Source organism: Lontra canadensis, unplaced genomic scaffold, assembly GCF_010015895.1.
Source record: "Lontra canadensis isolate GAN:19392208 unplaced genomic scaffold, GSC_riverotter_1.0 scaffold12, whole genome shotgun sequence".
Classification (NCBI taxonomy): Eukaryota; Metazoa; Chordata; class Mammalia; order Carnivora; family Mustelidae; genus Lontra; species Lontra canadensis.
This window is the reverse complement of record NW_022631006.1, coordinates 6,411,267-6,424,604: the sequence shown is the minus strand read 5'-3', so window position 1 is coordinate 6,424,604 and position 13,338 is coordinate 6,411,267. Positions and strand designations below refer to the sequence as shown.

The 13,338-nt window shown below is 53.2% G+C and overlaps 2 protein-coding genes across 5 annotated transcripts in view; one reads left to right on the top strand and one right to left on the bottom strand.

Annotated features, from left to right (window-relative positions):
* The window catches only part of ZFHX2 (zinc finger homeobox 2), a 29,911-nt gene extending 22,223 nt beyond the window's left edge, over positions 1–7,688 (bottom strand). For 2 of the 3 annotated variants that reach the window (XM_032856350.1, XM_032856348.1), the window contains exon 1: positions 7,329–7,688. The gene's annotated coding sequence lies outside the window, so the exon portion shown is untranslated. Of the gene's footprint in view, positions 1–6,912; positions 7,054–7,328 lie in introns of those variants that run through there. The other variant, XM_032856351.1, reaches the window with a different exon arrangement.
* A 2,460-nt stretch (positions 7,689–10,148) lies between these two features.
* Positions 10,149–13,258, top strand: THTPA (thiamine triphosphatase). Of its 2 annotated transcripts, XM_032856344.1 has the most exons (4): positions 10,149–10,505; positions 10,644–10,832; positions 10,919–11,467; positions 12,543–13,258. In XM_032856344.1, exons 3-4 carry the CDS (start codon positions 10,924–10,926, stop codon positions 12,683–12,685), a joined length of 687 nt encoding a protein of 228 aa, XP_032712235.1. In that variant the 5' UTR covers positions 10,149–10,505; positions 10,644–10,832; positions 10,919–10,923; the 3' UTR covers positions 12,686–13,258. The 2 variants fall into 2 exon arrangements, with proteins under 2 accessions (XP_032712235.1, XP_032712234.1); XM_032856343.1 differs by lacking the exon at positions 10,644–10,832.
* Positions 13,259–13,338: the final 80 nt, after the last annotated feature.

Here is a 13,338-nt window from a genome sequence, read left to right as displayed (position 1 = left end):
ACTTCGGGTGAGTTGCTTAAAAACGATTTCTTCATATACATAATGGGGACTGGCTCCTCATGGAGTTGTGTCCATTGAGATGATCATTATCCAGGCCAGCACTTTGTGATCAATAAATGGAAACGGTAATTATTCATCCACGTGCCTTATTTCCTGAGTTGGGGTGTACGCGTGTGTTTTCTGTTTTCTGACTGTGTGTGGCCGAGGGCCTGGGTGTAGCGCTGTCGGTCCCAGCACCTTTTCGAGGTTAGTGAAGGTGCTGGTTCTCGAGCCTCCGGCTGGGTCTCCCCGAGGCCCGGGTTCTGCGGGCGGGGGCCGGGGGCTGCCGCTGGGCGGCGGGGTGTCCGGTGCGGGTGTGTTGCCTCGTGCCTGTTTGTGCTCGGCGGCCCGGCTGGCGCGGGCGTGTTTGGGGTGGTGGTAATTACTGGGATGGCCCAGCCCTAATGAGTGTGATCCCGTTACACTCTCGCCGCCTCTAATGGAGCTAACCTCATTTCACAGCCATTAGAGATGGAGATGAGGCCCCGCCCACTGGCCCAGCCAGCTGCAGCTCCCGCAGCCCGGCCACGTTCTTTCCCTCCGGCTCGCCATTTCCCGGTGCCACCTCTCCTTCTCCCGCCTGGTCTTGTGCTCCTCCTTCCAGGCTTCTCTGCTCTGTTCCCCATTGTTCTCTTTCGTCCCAGCTTTCCGCTCCCCTCGCCTCTGCCCTACTCCTGGTGCGTCCCCTTCCCTCGGCCTCCGCTGTGCCTGGGTTCCCTCCTTCTCGTTCGGCCTCCGCATCTCTGCCTGCCCGTCCTCTCCTCCGCGCCCCTCCCCCGCCCTTCCCTGCCGCTGGCCCTCCCCTCCCCCACGTTGCCCCGTCTGGCCAAAGGACAAATCTCAAGGGGAAACCAGCAAAGACAAACAAGGAGCAGTGACTTCATTATCGTCGTTAATTTGCCACTTCAGTTCCTCCCACAAGGGTCAAAGCCAGCACGGCTTGAACTCAGGGCTGCCACGGAGGCCGAGCCGAGGCTGCCTTTTCGGCTTGAAGCCTCTCCCCAACCACTCTCCCTCCCTCCCCTTCGAACGCTGCCATCGTTTCCCGGCAGGGGGTCAGACTCCCGGTTTTGCTCCTCCATTTCTTTCCCCGGCCGCACAAGCCTACCGCCCTCCTTCCTCCTTTTTCATTTAAATTGTGGCCTTCACTCCGGCTCCAAGTCACATGGTTTTTGCCTCGGACTCCCTCTCAGTCAGACTCTAACGGTCCCCGCTTCTCCCGCTCCCTGCCCCATCCATCCCGCACCCCCTTCTTGGCTTCCCCTGGCCTTCTCTCTTCCTAACCTCAAGTGCACTCCTTTCCCTGAAGCATCGGGTTTATCTCTGGATTTTGGAAATCGGGCAGCCAGAAGAAGCTGGAGATGGAAGAAGGCATTCTGGCCCAAGCATGCCAGAGGTCCAGAACTTGGACAGGAAAGAAGACAGCTGCCATGGGGGCAAGAGGCCCATGAGTCAGAAGCAGCAGCAGAAATCTAGACTCAGACATCGCAGACCTGAAAAACCACCTCGGAGACCAGAGAAAAAGGAGGATAGATGGCCTTGCCTTGGGCTTGAGACTGAGGTGGGGGGGTGGTGATCACGGAGAAAACAAGGATGGAAAGATAGGAGGATGGAAATGGCGTGTATCCCCATCAGTTCCTCAGGGAAACCCAGTCTAACACTCTGGTCCCACCCTCTGCCTTCCTTCACTGAGAAGCCAAATGACTAGCAATTGACTCTTAACCTTTCCTCGGATCCCAGCCCCAAAGGGAGAGGCTGAGGGTAGCTGGCTGTGACTAGAGGAGGCACTAGGGAAATGTCCACACTGAAGTAAAAATTTCTGGCCCACACCCATCCTGCCCCACCGACTGCATGTCAGCACGCTACACTGAGCGCGAGCCTGCATGCATTTACCTTCTCTCAGAAAAGAGCTCTTGATACTATGTCCTCCTAATTGCACAGGCCGCCGTGTGGGTGGATGGCCCTGGGGTGACTCCAAGACTGGAAGCTTCGCTTTCATGTAATCCCCTATTCCTGCCCAAACACAGAGAGGCAGCTCCTGTTCTCTCACTTGACTTGGAAAGAAAATTTTTGAGGGATACCCAGCTATCTCGGCAGGAATTAGAAAAAAAAAAAAAAGTCTCTCAGTTGTTAATCGTCTGCTTTCAGCTCAGGGTCCTGGGATGGAGCCCCCGCATTGCATAGGGCTCCCTGCTCAGCGGGAAGCCTGCTTCTCCCTCTCCCACTCCCCCAACTTGTGTTCCTTCTCTCCCTGTCTCTGTCAAATAAATAAAAATCTTTTAAAAAGAAAAAAAAGAAAGGAAAAAAATATGTCTCCCTCCAGGTATATGCAGCCTGCTCTCTAGTGGTATAGCTTGGTGACAGGGGAAGAGGCGGATCTAGCCCAGTCTCCCCTTGAACTGGGCATCTCGAACAACCATCCAGAGGCCCTAGTCTCAGAACTACTTTCCTACAGAAGGGGGCTACTGAGAGCCAATGGGATTACCTCAGGATGCCGAGGGACGGCCCTCTAATCTTTCACCCTTGTCTCAAGAGCCTGGGGTGGAGGAGGGGTGGGCAGGCAGGCCCCTGGGCTTTCCCCAGAGAGGCAAGGGGCTCTGGGAAAGTGAGTGGTGGGATGACTGAGAAGGCAGAGAAGAAAGATGGAAAAATCAATGAAATGAGTTTCTAACGGTGAGGTAAAGGACCGCCGTGTCGACAGCCTGTCGCCTGCTGCAAAATATGAGCTGCCCAAGTCCATGGTGGTGGCTGACAGTGCATCCAGCCGCCACTGCCCTCCCTTCAGGATACTCCCCCCCCCCCACCCCTGCCCCTTCTCCAGTTGCCCTGGCCTTTCTTATTATAGCCAGACTTCCCCTTCCCTCCCAGGGCTCCCCACTTGCTTGCTTGCTCCCTTCCAGGTCTTCTCAAGTCCTCAACCCATTCAGGGTCTTTATGACTCCACCATAGAAACGGGAAGATTATAATCCCTGACCCGTGCATCTTTCTCGAAGACTTCTGTGTACTGGGACACCTCTCTGCAGATTTCCCTCAGAGTTGTGATGAGCTCCACATCTCTTGCCACACCCCATCCCTTTCTAAAGCCTCTGGACTCTCAACAATTGGCAGTCAGGGGTCAAGGCCATCCCCACAGGGTTCTTGACACCCAGGTCTGTGCCTACTGCCTGCTGGCCCACTTGGCCAGTGCTGACTTCCTTGTGTTTGCCTGGATTGGGAGAGGGTGTGTAGGACGGGCCTGGTATTGATTCATGAACTCTTGGTGACTTGTGGGGCGGGGCAGGGGTATCACTGATTTAGTTGTGGTTCCATGATTGGGAATGGGGTAGAGTGGGGATGCTACTTCCAATTCACATCTGCCAACTCTTGTCTTCGGAAACAACTCCCAACCTTTTCTGGAAACCACCTCCTTTCTCTATCCTCCTCCTCATCTTCCTCTTGGGCTTCTAAGACTGTTCATTCATGTTTTCTTCCCATTATCTCTCCAAAGACTCCCCAGATCAGCCCCTAGAGTCAGCCCTCCAAGTGTGGCTGCCCTGGCTGACACCAAGTGTGCCTCTAACCTAGACAGTCTCTCCTCTCTCCACCTCAGATCTCACTGCTGTTCAGTGAACTCCCCTCCAGCCCTTTCCTTCAGTTTCTGCTTTCTCAACTTGCCCATTTATGGAGACTTAAGCCTGAGAGGAAGGTAGGCAACTCCTTTCCCTGGCTTCTTCTGATTAATTCAACATTTGGTCAACAGATGTTTACTAAGCATCATCTATGTGGCAGATGCTGGGCCATGTGCTGGGAAACAATCGGCAAGTAGATGGACAAGGCACCTGCACCTAGGGCCATCATGACTTAACCCTGGGTCTCTCACCCAACAGCTTCCTCTCTCAACTCAGTCGCCCCACCCCACCCCAGACAAAGTCCACTGTGCCCTCTGGCATTTCAGAACCCAGCCCTTTTCTCTATCCCTGCCTCAGGTTACACTCACACAGCCCTGATCTCCTCTCTTCTGCATTTCCAGCTTCAGTCTCTACTCCTAAATCCAGAGCTAGGTTCATCTTACATTTTCAACTCTCCTCCCTGCTCACAAAGCCCTTCTCCTTTCACGTTCCCAAACTGCCATCTCCAGTTTTCTTCCTTCTTTGCCTGCCTTTCAGTCCTACCACCCGGTCCTCAATGCCCCGTCTCCCAAGGTCTCTTCCTCTTGCTCCGGCAGGTTCCAGTGAATGTCAGGGACTCACATAGGAGATCTCACTCTGAGCTCAGAACAGCTCTGGGGAGGCAAGGTCAAGCTACCGACCCAGGGATCCTAGAGATCAGACTCAGGCCTTGGCCTCCGTAGTGCCCAGCTCCCAGCAAAGCAGCAAGTTGTTCCTCTGTGGGTCTCAAGGTAACACCAGCTGCTCTGACATCACGGAGGGAGGAACCCTGTCAGGTTGCCAGGGCAACACCAGCAATTTATGACATCAGAGCTGGAGGCCTTTGGTTCTCAGGGGACTAGAAAGATTCAAGTTCCTGTCAGCCTAAGTAAATGGAAATTCTACTTTTTCATCTCTTTGCTTGTGTCCCCTGGCTTGGAAATGAAAAGCAAAGGCCTCTGGTGGGGTAGTGAGGGATGTGGCCAGTGGAACGGATGCTTGTGAGGTCTCTTTCCCTCTCTCTTCACCAGTATCTCTGCACGCTCTCTGCCTCTCCTTTGGCATCTCTCTCTTGCGGGGCTTCACCCGGTGGTATTTCTGCTACGCCTTTTTCCGAATCACCCCTCCTGCAGCGCTCTCTTTGCACCGGTCACGCTGTGTCCCTCTCACACCAGAGGCATTTGTTTCCTTTGATACCTCATGCTCTCCTTTCTTCCCCCTCCCAAGCTCTGTGCGGCTCTGATCTGCTTCAGCACTCCTCCATTTGCCTTCCATTTACCTTCTTTGTACCATATTCTTTTTCCACCTCATCTTATTCTTCCAATTCCTCCCTTCCCCCACTTTACCATTGTATTCACTGCATTTTGCCTTTTCTGTTGACCTCCTCTTTAGGAATACTCTATCATTTCTGTCCATCTTCTGTACCGCTCTAAACTCGTGTTTTATTTCATTCTCCCAATTTTTCATTAATCACCCCTCAGTTCCTTCCCTGCCCCCATTCCGCATGGATTTTCTTCCTTTCCTTTTGCACATTCCACACGTCATGCATTTCTCTACCCCATACATTTATTATACCCAGCCTCTCCTTCCTTTCTGGAACACTATTCACCTCTGAAATCGTCCATCTTCTGCCCCTATCTACCTCCTCCTCTTACCCTTTCAAGCCCCAAGGGCTGGAAAACAATGATGCGCTTAAAACAAGGCAAACTCTCCTGACTCTTTATCCACCTTTCCCATTCTTTAGGCTGAAAGAACCGGGCCTCTTCCATAAGATAGCTTCTGTCATATGAATGAAAACAGTCCTGTAAAAGATCATGCTGAATCCAAATATGATAATAACAGGGGCCCGGGCAGATGAGCTAGAAAGTGAAGAAAAAGCCACTGATACCTAAAAGGAACTAAAGGATGAGAGGCAACCAAGCAGGGTGGAGCTCAAAGACCTAGAGAAGGTCCCCTTACAAAATCAAAGTTGACAGTTAATGGACATAATGGCCCTGACTGATGAAGGGGTTATATGCCCTGGAAGCCCACTAAATTGATTTCTTGGCCTGTTTATGTGCCTTCACAAACCATACTCCCCACCTCTCCCAGCCCCTTGCTCTCTTGTTACCTTCTGGTGCGGAGGTTAAAATTCTGGGTGAGAGGATAAGGGATAAAAGGAAATTAAGGTGACCAAGGAGAAAAGGTAGGCAGAAGGCAGGTTATGGGAACAAAGGTAAAGAAGCAAGGGAGGTCATGGGAGACAGGATCGCAAAAAAAAGGGGTGGGGGGTGAAGCAAAATGGGAAAATGAAAAAATATACAATGGCAAAATGAGGGAAGGGAGGAAATCAAGTCAGCAAGGAAGAGGTTTGTGGTGGGAAGCTTCTGGAGAGGCAAATGACACACGAGAGACCAGAGGTCCTGGTCGGGGAGACAGGCACATGGCAAAGGAGACAGTCAACAATGCTAGAAGTTCCAAGCTTCGCAGGTGAAGGTGGAAGAGGATGCTGTCCTGGCTGTGCTGAAAGGGTACCTGAGTCCTTTAAGGAGACACATCTGCCCCATCCTTCAGACTCTTTCCAGGCCCCTGACCAGTGACTGCCACTATCATGACTGATAAGCATGAAAAAAGTAGCCTCAAAAGGCCAGGGATATCATAAGGACTCTGAAGGAGAGGGCATGGAGTCCTAGACAGACAGACAGACAGACCAGTCAGGCAGCCAAGGCATGACACAAAGTGACAGGGACACACAGGAAGAGGATCACTCGGATAGGAAGAGTCACATGCGGAGACAGTGACACACAGACCCAGAGATGGATGGGTGAAGAGAATGAACGAGGGGGAAGAATGGCAAAATCAAGAGGCAGGGGACTCGTGGACACAGATCAGCGGGGCTACAAGCACATCCAGACCACGCGTGGTCGAGTGCTCAAAAATGACAGGACTACTGAGAGGGGGACACACAAGAGCAGAGCAGGTGGAGAGTTGGAGGGCCGGGAGAGACACACTTCACCTTGAGTGGAGCAGTGGCCTCCCCTCACCTACTCGCACCTTTCCAAAAAAAAAAAAAAAAAAAAAAAGCTCAACTTCAGGCAAAACGAAGATCGAAGATTGAGTATCCACGTCCGCTTCCACCCACCCTCGGCCCCAGCATGCTAGCCCATCCGCCAGTCCGCCCCCTGCCGAGGTTTCCGATCCCGCAGCCGGCTGGGGGCAGCCGAGACCCAGGCCCCTCCCGGCTGACAGCTCCGAGCCCGCAACTCACCCTGCCTCCCCTTCCCTCCGGGACCCCCGCTCCCCGCACAGCTCGGCGCGGTCCGTCTAGGCTCTCGATACCCTCCGTCTGTCCAGCTGGCTCCTGGTCCAGCCTCGATGCCTTTTCCTTTCGCCGTCTCTCCCTCCACCCCTGCATCTTTCTCCCCCACCCTATCCTCCCTCGCACACCCCCTCCCCCCCACCGCTACCTCTCCTTCTCCCCAGGCTCTCGGTCTGTCTGTCCGTCCGTCCCTGTCCCCTCCCCCAGCCCCTTCCCCGTCCCTCTCCGTGCCCTCCAGCGGCAGTCTCCGAGCGCCTCCTCTCCCCTCCGTCTCCAGCTTCCAAAGAGCAAGGAAAGGAAGAAGAGAGAGAGGGAGAGGAGAAAAAAAAAACCAACCCAGCAGCATCGGAAATCGATGCACTTACACCTCAGCTGGAAGCAGGGACGGGAGTCGAACCGCGGCCGCCGAGCAGCGCGAGGCGGGGAGGGGAGGGGGCGGCTCTTGGAAGGGACTTCTCCGATGTGTTGATTCCTTTTTTTTTCCCCTCCTCCTCCCTCCCTCCAGCGCTCACTCCGGGGCGTCAGGGACGGAGATGGAAAAAATAAATAAATAAATTCACGGCGGTGAGGGAAGTGAAGGAAAATAATCAATGCTATTTGGCTGCGGCTGAAGTGTTTTCCCGGCTTCGTGAGGGGGTTTCCATTGATTCACCCTGGGCACTCGCTCTCTCCCTGCCTCCTCCTCCTCGCCCTCCTCCTCCTCCTCCTCCTCGCCCTCCTCCTCCTCCTCCTCCTCCTCCTCCTCCTCCTCGCCCTCACTCCTCCGCCTCATTCACTGGCTGGAGCCGAGGCGTCCTACACAATGGAATAATCAATACCCAGGCGCCCGGGGCGGCCCCACTGAGCAGGTGCAGCGTCCCGCCCGCCGCGGTGCGTGCCGGGAGTTGTAGTCCGTCCCTGCTCCCACCCGCCTGCCAGCACACGCTGCGTGAGCTCGCGGGACCGAGGACCGAGGGCAGGCCTGCCCGAGGGCGGGGCCCCCTTGCTCACTGTGGCGCCGGGTCCAAGCTAGTGCTTGCAAAGGTGCAGGCGCTTTTAAACTCCTTCTCGTGTTCTCTTTCTCTCCCTCCTGCCTACAGAAACTATGCATGTGTTTTGTTGTTTGTTTTAAAGCGGCCATAGAATAAGCATGGGCTTCTACCAGCTTTCCAGAGCGCCCCAGGCCCACCTTTCTTTTCCATTCCTTTCTTCCTGCCTTACCAGTCCCCCTCCTTTCCAGTTGGGTACTAGAACCTTCTCTTCCACAGCAGTTACTCGAAAGTCTCCAAGAGCTTCTGTTCCCTCCACCCAGAGTTGGGTCGGGAAAGGGAGCTTCCGGCCCCTGGGCCTCATCCTCAGGTTATTAAGCTCTCTTATAGTCTAATAATAGCTGTACAGATTTATTGAGTACACAGAACAGTTCCAAGCACTTTCGTGTTCATTAATTTACTTAATCCTCACAAGCTAGTCCCATTTTACAGTTGAGGAAATCAGGCCACAAAAAAGTTAATTAAGTGGCCCAAAGTCACATGGCCAATAAGTAACAGTGCCAGGATTCAAACCTTGATGGTCTGACTCCAGGGCTCACAATAGCTGCTATAGCCTATTTCTCTTAAAAGTAAAATAATAGGGGCGCCTGGGTGGCTCAGTGGGTTAGGCTTCTGCCTTTGGCTCAGGTCATGATCTTAGGGTCCTGGGATTGAGCCCCCATTGGCATCGGGCTCTTGGCTCAGCGGAGAGCCTGCTTCCCTCTCTTTCTCTCTGCCTGCCTCTCTGCCCACTTGTGATCTCTGTCAAATAAATTTAAAAAATCTTTAAAAAAGTAAAATAATAATAATAATAATAAAGGAAAAGAAAAGGAAGGAAAGTAAGAAAGGAGAGAAAAGAAAAAAAAAAACCACCTTGGAGCTCACAGGAAAAGAGGAAGATTTTGAGTCTCTATGATGTGACCATTTATCACTGAATCCCCACCCATAACTGTGGCAATCCACTTTTTACCAAGAAGAGAGGTCTGAGAGGTTTAGTGAGGTGGAGTAGCGTGCCCAAGACCAAACACGTGGAAATCAAAGCTGAAGTCAACCCCAGGTCTATCTGGTTCCTGAGTCTGGTCTTTCCTTTCAGTTAATCTGCTGCCTCTGCCCCACTGAATAGCACTTTGTAACTCAGGGAAGAGGACCTTATAATTCAGAGAAAGAGGCTTTTTCCCCTAGGAAAGAAAACTGAAAATCCTTGAAGGATGGATGAAAAGTATGCCAGTGATTGGAACTAGGGGCTGGGGGCCCTCCCCTCCCTGACTACTGGTGCCTGTTATGGGGTGGAGGAGGGATGCATCCAAGACATCCCAAGTTCAAGATGTGTCTGCCCCACAGTACTTCCCACAGGTCATTTGTTTCCAGAAACATCCTGGGAAGATGACAGATGTTGAGAACCTGGCACTTTTCACTCATCATAGGAGTTGAAAAGAGGCACTGTTCCTCAGCAAGGTACCGCACCCAGAGGGTCAGACACACGGTCTCCAGGTAATCATAGTCCTCAGAGAGAGTAAGAAGGGCCTCTTCTCTATTTTGTCTCCCAAAACACTCAAAGGGCCACCCCCACATCTTCCTGTATTTTAGGCGAATGTGAGAGTTTCTCCCACTCCAGACAAAGCCTGCTCAGGGGCCCCTGGCAACTCAGGGACAAATTCCTCAGGCTGGCACTCAAAGCCATTTCCAACCTGGCCTTCAACTGTATTTCTAGCCTCATCTCCTTCTTACACACTGGCCAGGTGCTCTCTAGCTTCTTGGTCTTTGCTCATGCTTTTCCTGTCTCCATCTGGGTCTCTGTTGAAATCCCCTTATGTCTTTAGTTCCTATCCAAAATTTCGTTCCTTCTCTGACAGAAGGTTTTCAACCTTGCCCTAAACACTCAATGCAGAACATATTATCACCTCTAAAATTCCCGAGTAGTTAAACTGGTCTTAGTTATCCCCCTTTTCAGCCCATTGTCACTGGCTTGTATTTTGTGGGTCACCATTACAGTCAATAAAATCTCTCTTGGATAGCGTTTGGGTTAGTGGCTTGGATTTCAGGCCTATTTGTCTAGGAAGTGCCTGCACCATCCCTGCTCAACTTCAGGTTGAGTCCCGCGGGCAGTAGCCGAAGCTTTCCTATCACCATAGCGACGGGTGGGGCGAGGAAGCAAAAATCTCCCTTTGGAACTACAACTCCCATCATGCATCCGGACCCCGGGGTATCGGGCTCAGCCTGCGGCCTGAGACCGGGAGACCCCCGGGAGTCGGGAGGGGTCGGGCAGGAGGAGCAGAGCGCGGGGGTACTTCTGCGTTCCCGGTCCTGCGCGGAGGTCGTGGACCCCCTATTACGTAGCAGGTCTCTCGCCCGGCCTGTCCTCGGCATCGCCACATCGGGCCTAATATGGCCGCTCGTGCTGGGACCGGCTAGGTGCACAGAAATCCGGCCCCAGGTCCGAGACCAGGGACTGCTCCCGGCATTCCTCGCGGGCTTGGCGTGGGCTCCCCTCACCCATCTCCAGGTCCAGCGAGTGGGAGCTCCTCGGACTTTGAGGTGAGACCCGAGGCTCCGCTGGCTTGGCCGGTGCTGTGGCGAAGGGCGGGGTCGTTGCGGGAAGTGAGCCGCTGGCCACCCGGGGTAGGGGTAGCAAGGTATAGAGGGCGAGTATTGAAAGGAGGACACCCACTACAGTTTTCTAGGGAGCCCTTTGGATTGAGGACATCACCGAAGGTGTAAGGGATTACCTGGAGATCTGCCACTGTTGCAGAACCTTAAGACATCAGAGATAGACCAGGGCCATCCATCTCTGAGGCAGGGAGAGAGAGCTGTGGCCCCAACACAGAGCTCGGTGACAGCGTGTGCCTCATAAATTCTTCCCAGGTAGAGGGTGGTTTGCTGAATTGTCACCCTGCAAGGTTGAGCACCCTTGGGAGCTCAGCAAATGTTTATTGATTTACTGATTGCAGGTAGCATGGCCCAGCCATTGATTGAGGTGGAGCGAAAGTTTGTTCCTGGCCCTGACACAGAGGAGCGGCTGCAGGAGTTGGGGGGCACCCTGGAGCACCAGGTCACCTTCCGGGACAGCTACTATGACACCCCTGAGCTGAACCTCATGCGGTCTGACTACTGGCTGCGACAGAGAGAGGGTAGTGGGTGGGAGCTCAAATATTCTGGAGCAGCTGTTGTCTCAGGACCTCACACTGAGTTTATGGAACTCACAGTTGAGCCCGCAATTGTGGCTCAGCTCTGTGAGGTGCTGGGAGCTGACGTCCTGGAGTCTGGAAGTGTGGCTGCTGTGCTGGGCCCACTGGGGCTGCAGGAAGTAGCTAGTTTTGTGACCAAGCGTAGTGCCTGGAAGCTGGTGCTATCCCCAGCTGAAGAGGAGCTTTCGCTCACGGTGGATCTGGATACAGCCGACTTTGGCTATGCTGTGGGTGAGGTAGAGGCCCTGGTGCACGAGAAGGCTGAGGTCCCAGCTGCCCTAGAGAAGATCCACAGCCTCAGCAGCATGCTTGGTGAGGGAGATGTGCCCCTCTGTCATTTCCTTGCCTTCCCTACCACTCTTTTGGATGTATCCACTGAAATCAGCCAGAGGAGAGGGTCTTGGGGTTATTTCTGTAACAGGGATCGTCTTGGCCATTTTTTGGAGGACAGTTTTCTTTTACAGAAGCTGTCTAACCTGGATTGGATCCTTCCTTGTCTCTAATCTCCCCCAATCCTTGCCTCATTTAGTTCTCACACCACCGGCTGCTCCAAGTTTGCATTCGTCCTCTGCTTGAATCCTTCCATCCATCCTTTCTTCCCCCAAATCCTGTTTTCTTCTTTTTTATAGCTACCTAGATCCTCATTTAATTTGTCCCATTGGCTTTGGTTAAAAAGGCAAGAACGCTGTACTTATGTGACAGACAACAGGAGAAGCCGTGGCAGGTTTCTTTTTCTGTAGACAGTTCATCCACAGAAGTATGGGATTGTGCATTCCATGAGGCCTTCAAGCGGTGGAATGCTGCTCTCGCTTTCTCAGCAAACATACACTGAGTTGAGTTTCCTGCTATAAGCCCAGCATGCTGCCAGGCTCTAACAATAAGATACTGACTTATGGCGACTCCATACCACATAGAGGCTAGAATACTATGCGAATCTCACCCCATGGTTGTTGCTGCTTCTCTTTCTACATCCCTGTTTCTCTGTGTGCATCTCTGCTTGTGCTTCATTATCAACCTAACGAGCTTCAGCCTGCCTGCATGAGCTTTCATCTTGACTGGGGGCCAGGAGCAGTAACTGAAAAGAGTAGATACAGAGGCACCCTCTGTCTTCATGGCATCTGAGCACCTCTTCATTTCTCCTTGCCTGAGGAGAGGCTCACGCTTGGCTTCCCAGCTTCACTCCTACCCGAAGTGGCCCCTGTAGGCCCCACTGGCAAGGCCAGTCAGGGTGTGCGCTGGTGGGTCATGGAAACTGCTCGGATGGCCTTCAGAATCCCAGTGCTGCCTTGGAAACAACTTTGAGGTCTGGCTAGGAGGGCAGGGAGTGGAATCAAAGCATTTACAGCTCTGTCTGGTTCTCTCTTCTCATTTCTCCTTTTGCCTGCAGGTGTGCCTGCACAGGAGACAGCACCTCCTAAGGTGATGGTATACCTCCAGCGCTTCCGGCCTCAGGACTATCAGCACCTGCTGGAAGTATACAGCCTCAGAGAGAAACCACAGAGGACTAAATCTGACAGCAGCTTGGGCTAGGCTGTCACTTCTTCAACAAGGAAGAGAACTCTGGGTCTAACAGGGTTCTTTCCTGGGCAGCCTGTGCCTCTTCCCCAGGCCTCCTTCCCACAGTGACTCCTCTCTCTCTAGCTCTGCCTGTTCTTTACCTTACCCTCAGCTAGCCTTCCATGAGCCCTCCCTGGCTGCCTCTTCTCCCTCATCCGTCAGATGCAATCTGTGGGCCGCCCCTCTCCCCTGGCCGCTAAGCAGCCTCCATTGATTTCCGCTCGTGTTTATAGGATTTCCACTTAGCCGTGATCAGTAGTTAAGCACAGGAAAATCCCTTGCCACCCCCCCTCCCTTGGTCGATGCCATTGATTCTGCCAGCGGCTCCTAAACTGCCTTACAGCTGAGTTAGAGATGAGGGGAGGCAGCAGGGATTTCCCTGCCTTGGGGTGTGGGGAAGAGCAGCAGGTTGGGGAAGTAGGTGGGAATCCCTGTTAGAAATCTGGAAGTTCTGGGGCACCTGGGTGGCTCAGTTGTTAAGTGTCTGCCTTCAGCTCAGGTCATGATCCTGGGGTTCTGGAATCGAGTCCTGCATTGGGCTCCCTACTCATTGGGAAGCCTGCTTCTCCCTCTCCCACTCTCCCTACTTGTGTTCCCTCTCTCCCTGTGTCTCTGTCAAATAAAAA

Coding starts and splice junctions, on each gene's coding strand:
- THTPA (XM_032856343.1), top strand. CDS start 10,924: ATGGCCCAGCCATTGATTGAGGTGGAGCGAAAGTTTGTTCCTGGCCCT. Junction 11,468..12,542: donor CAGCCTCAGCAGCATGCTTG/GTGAGGGAGATG, acceptor TTTTGCCTGCAG/GTGTGCCTGCACAGGAGACA.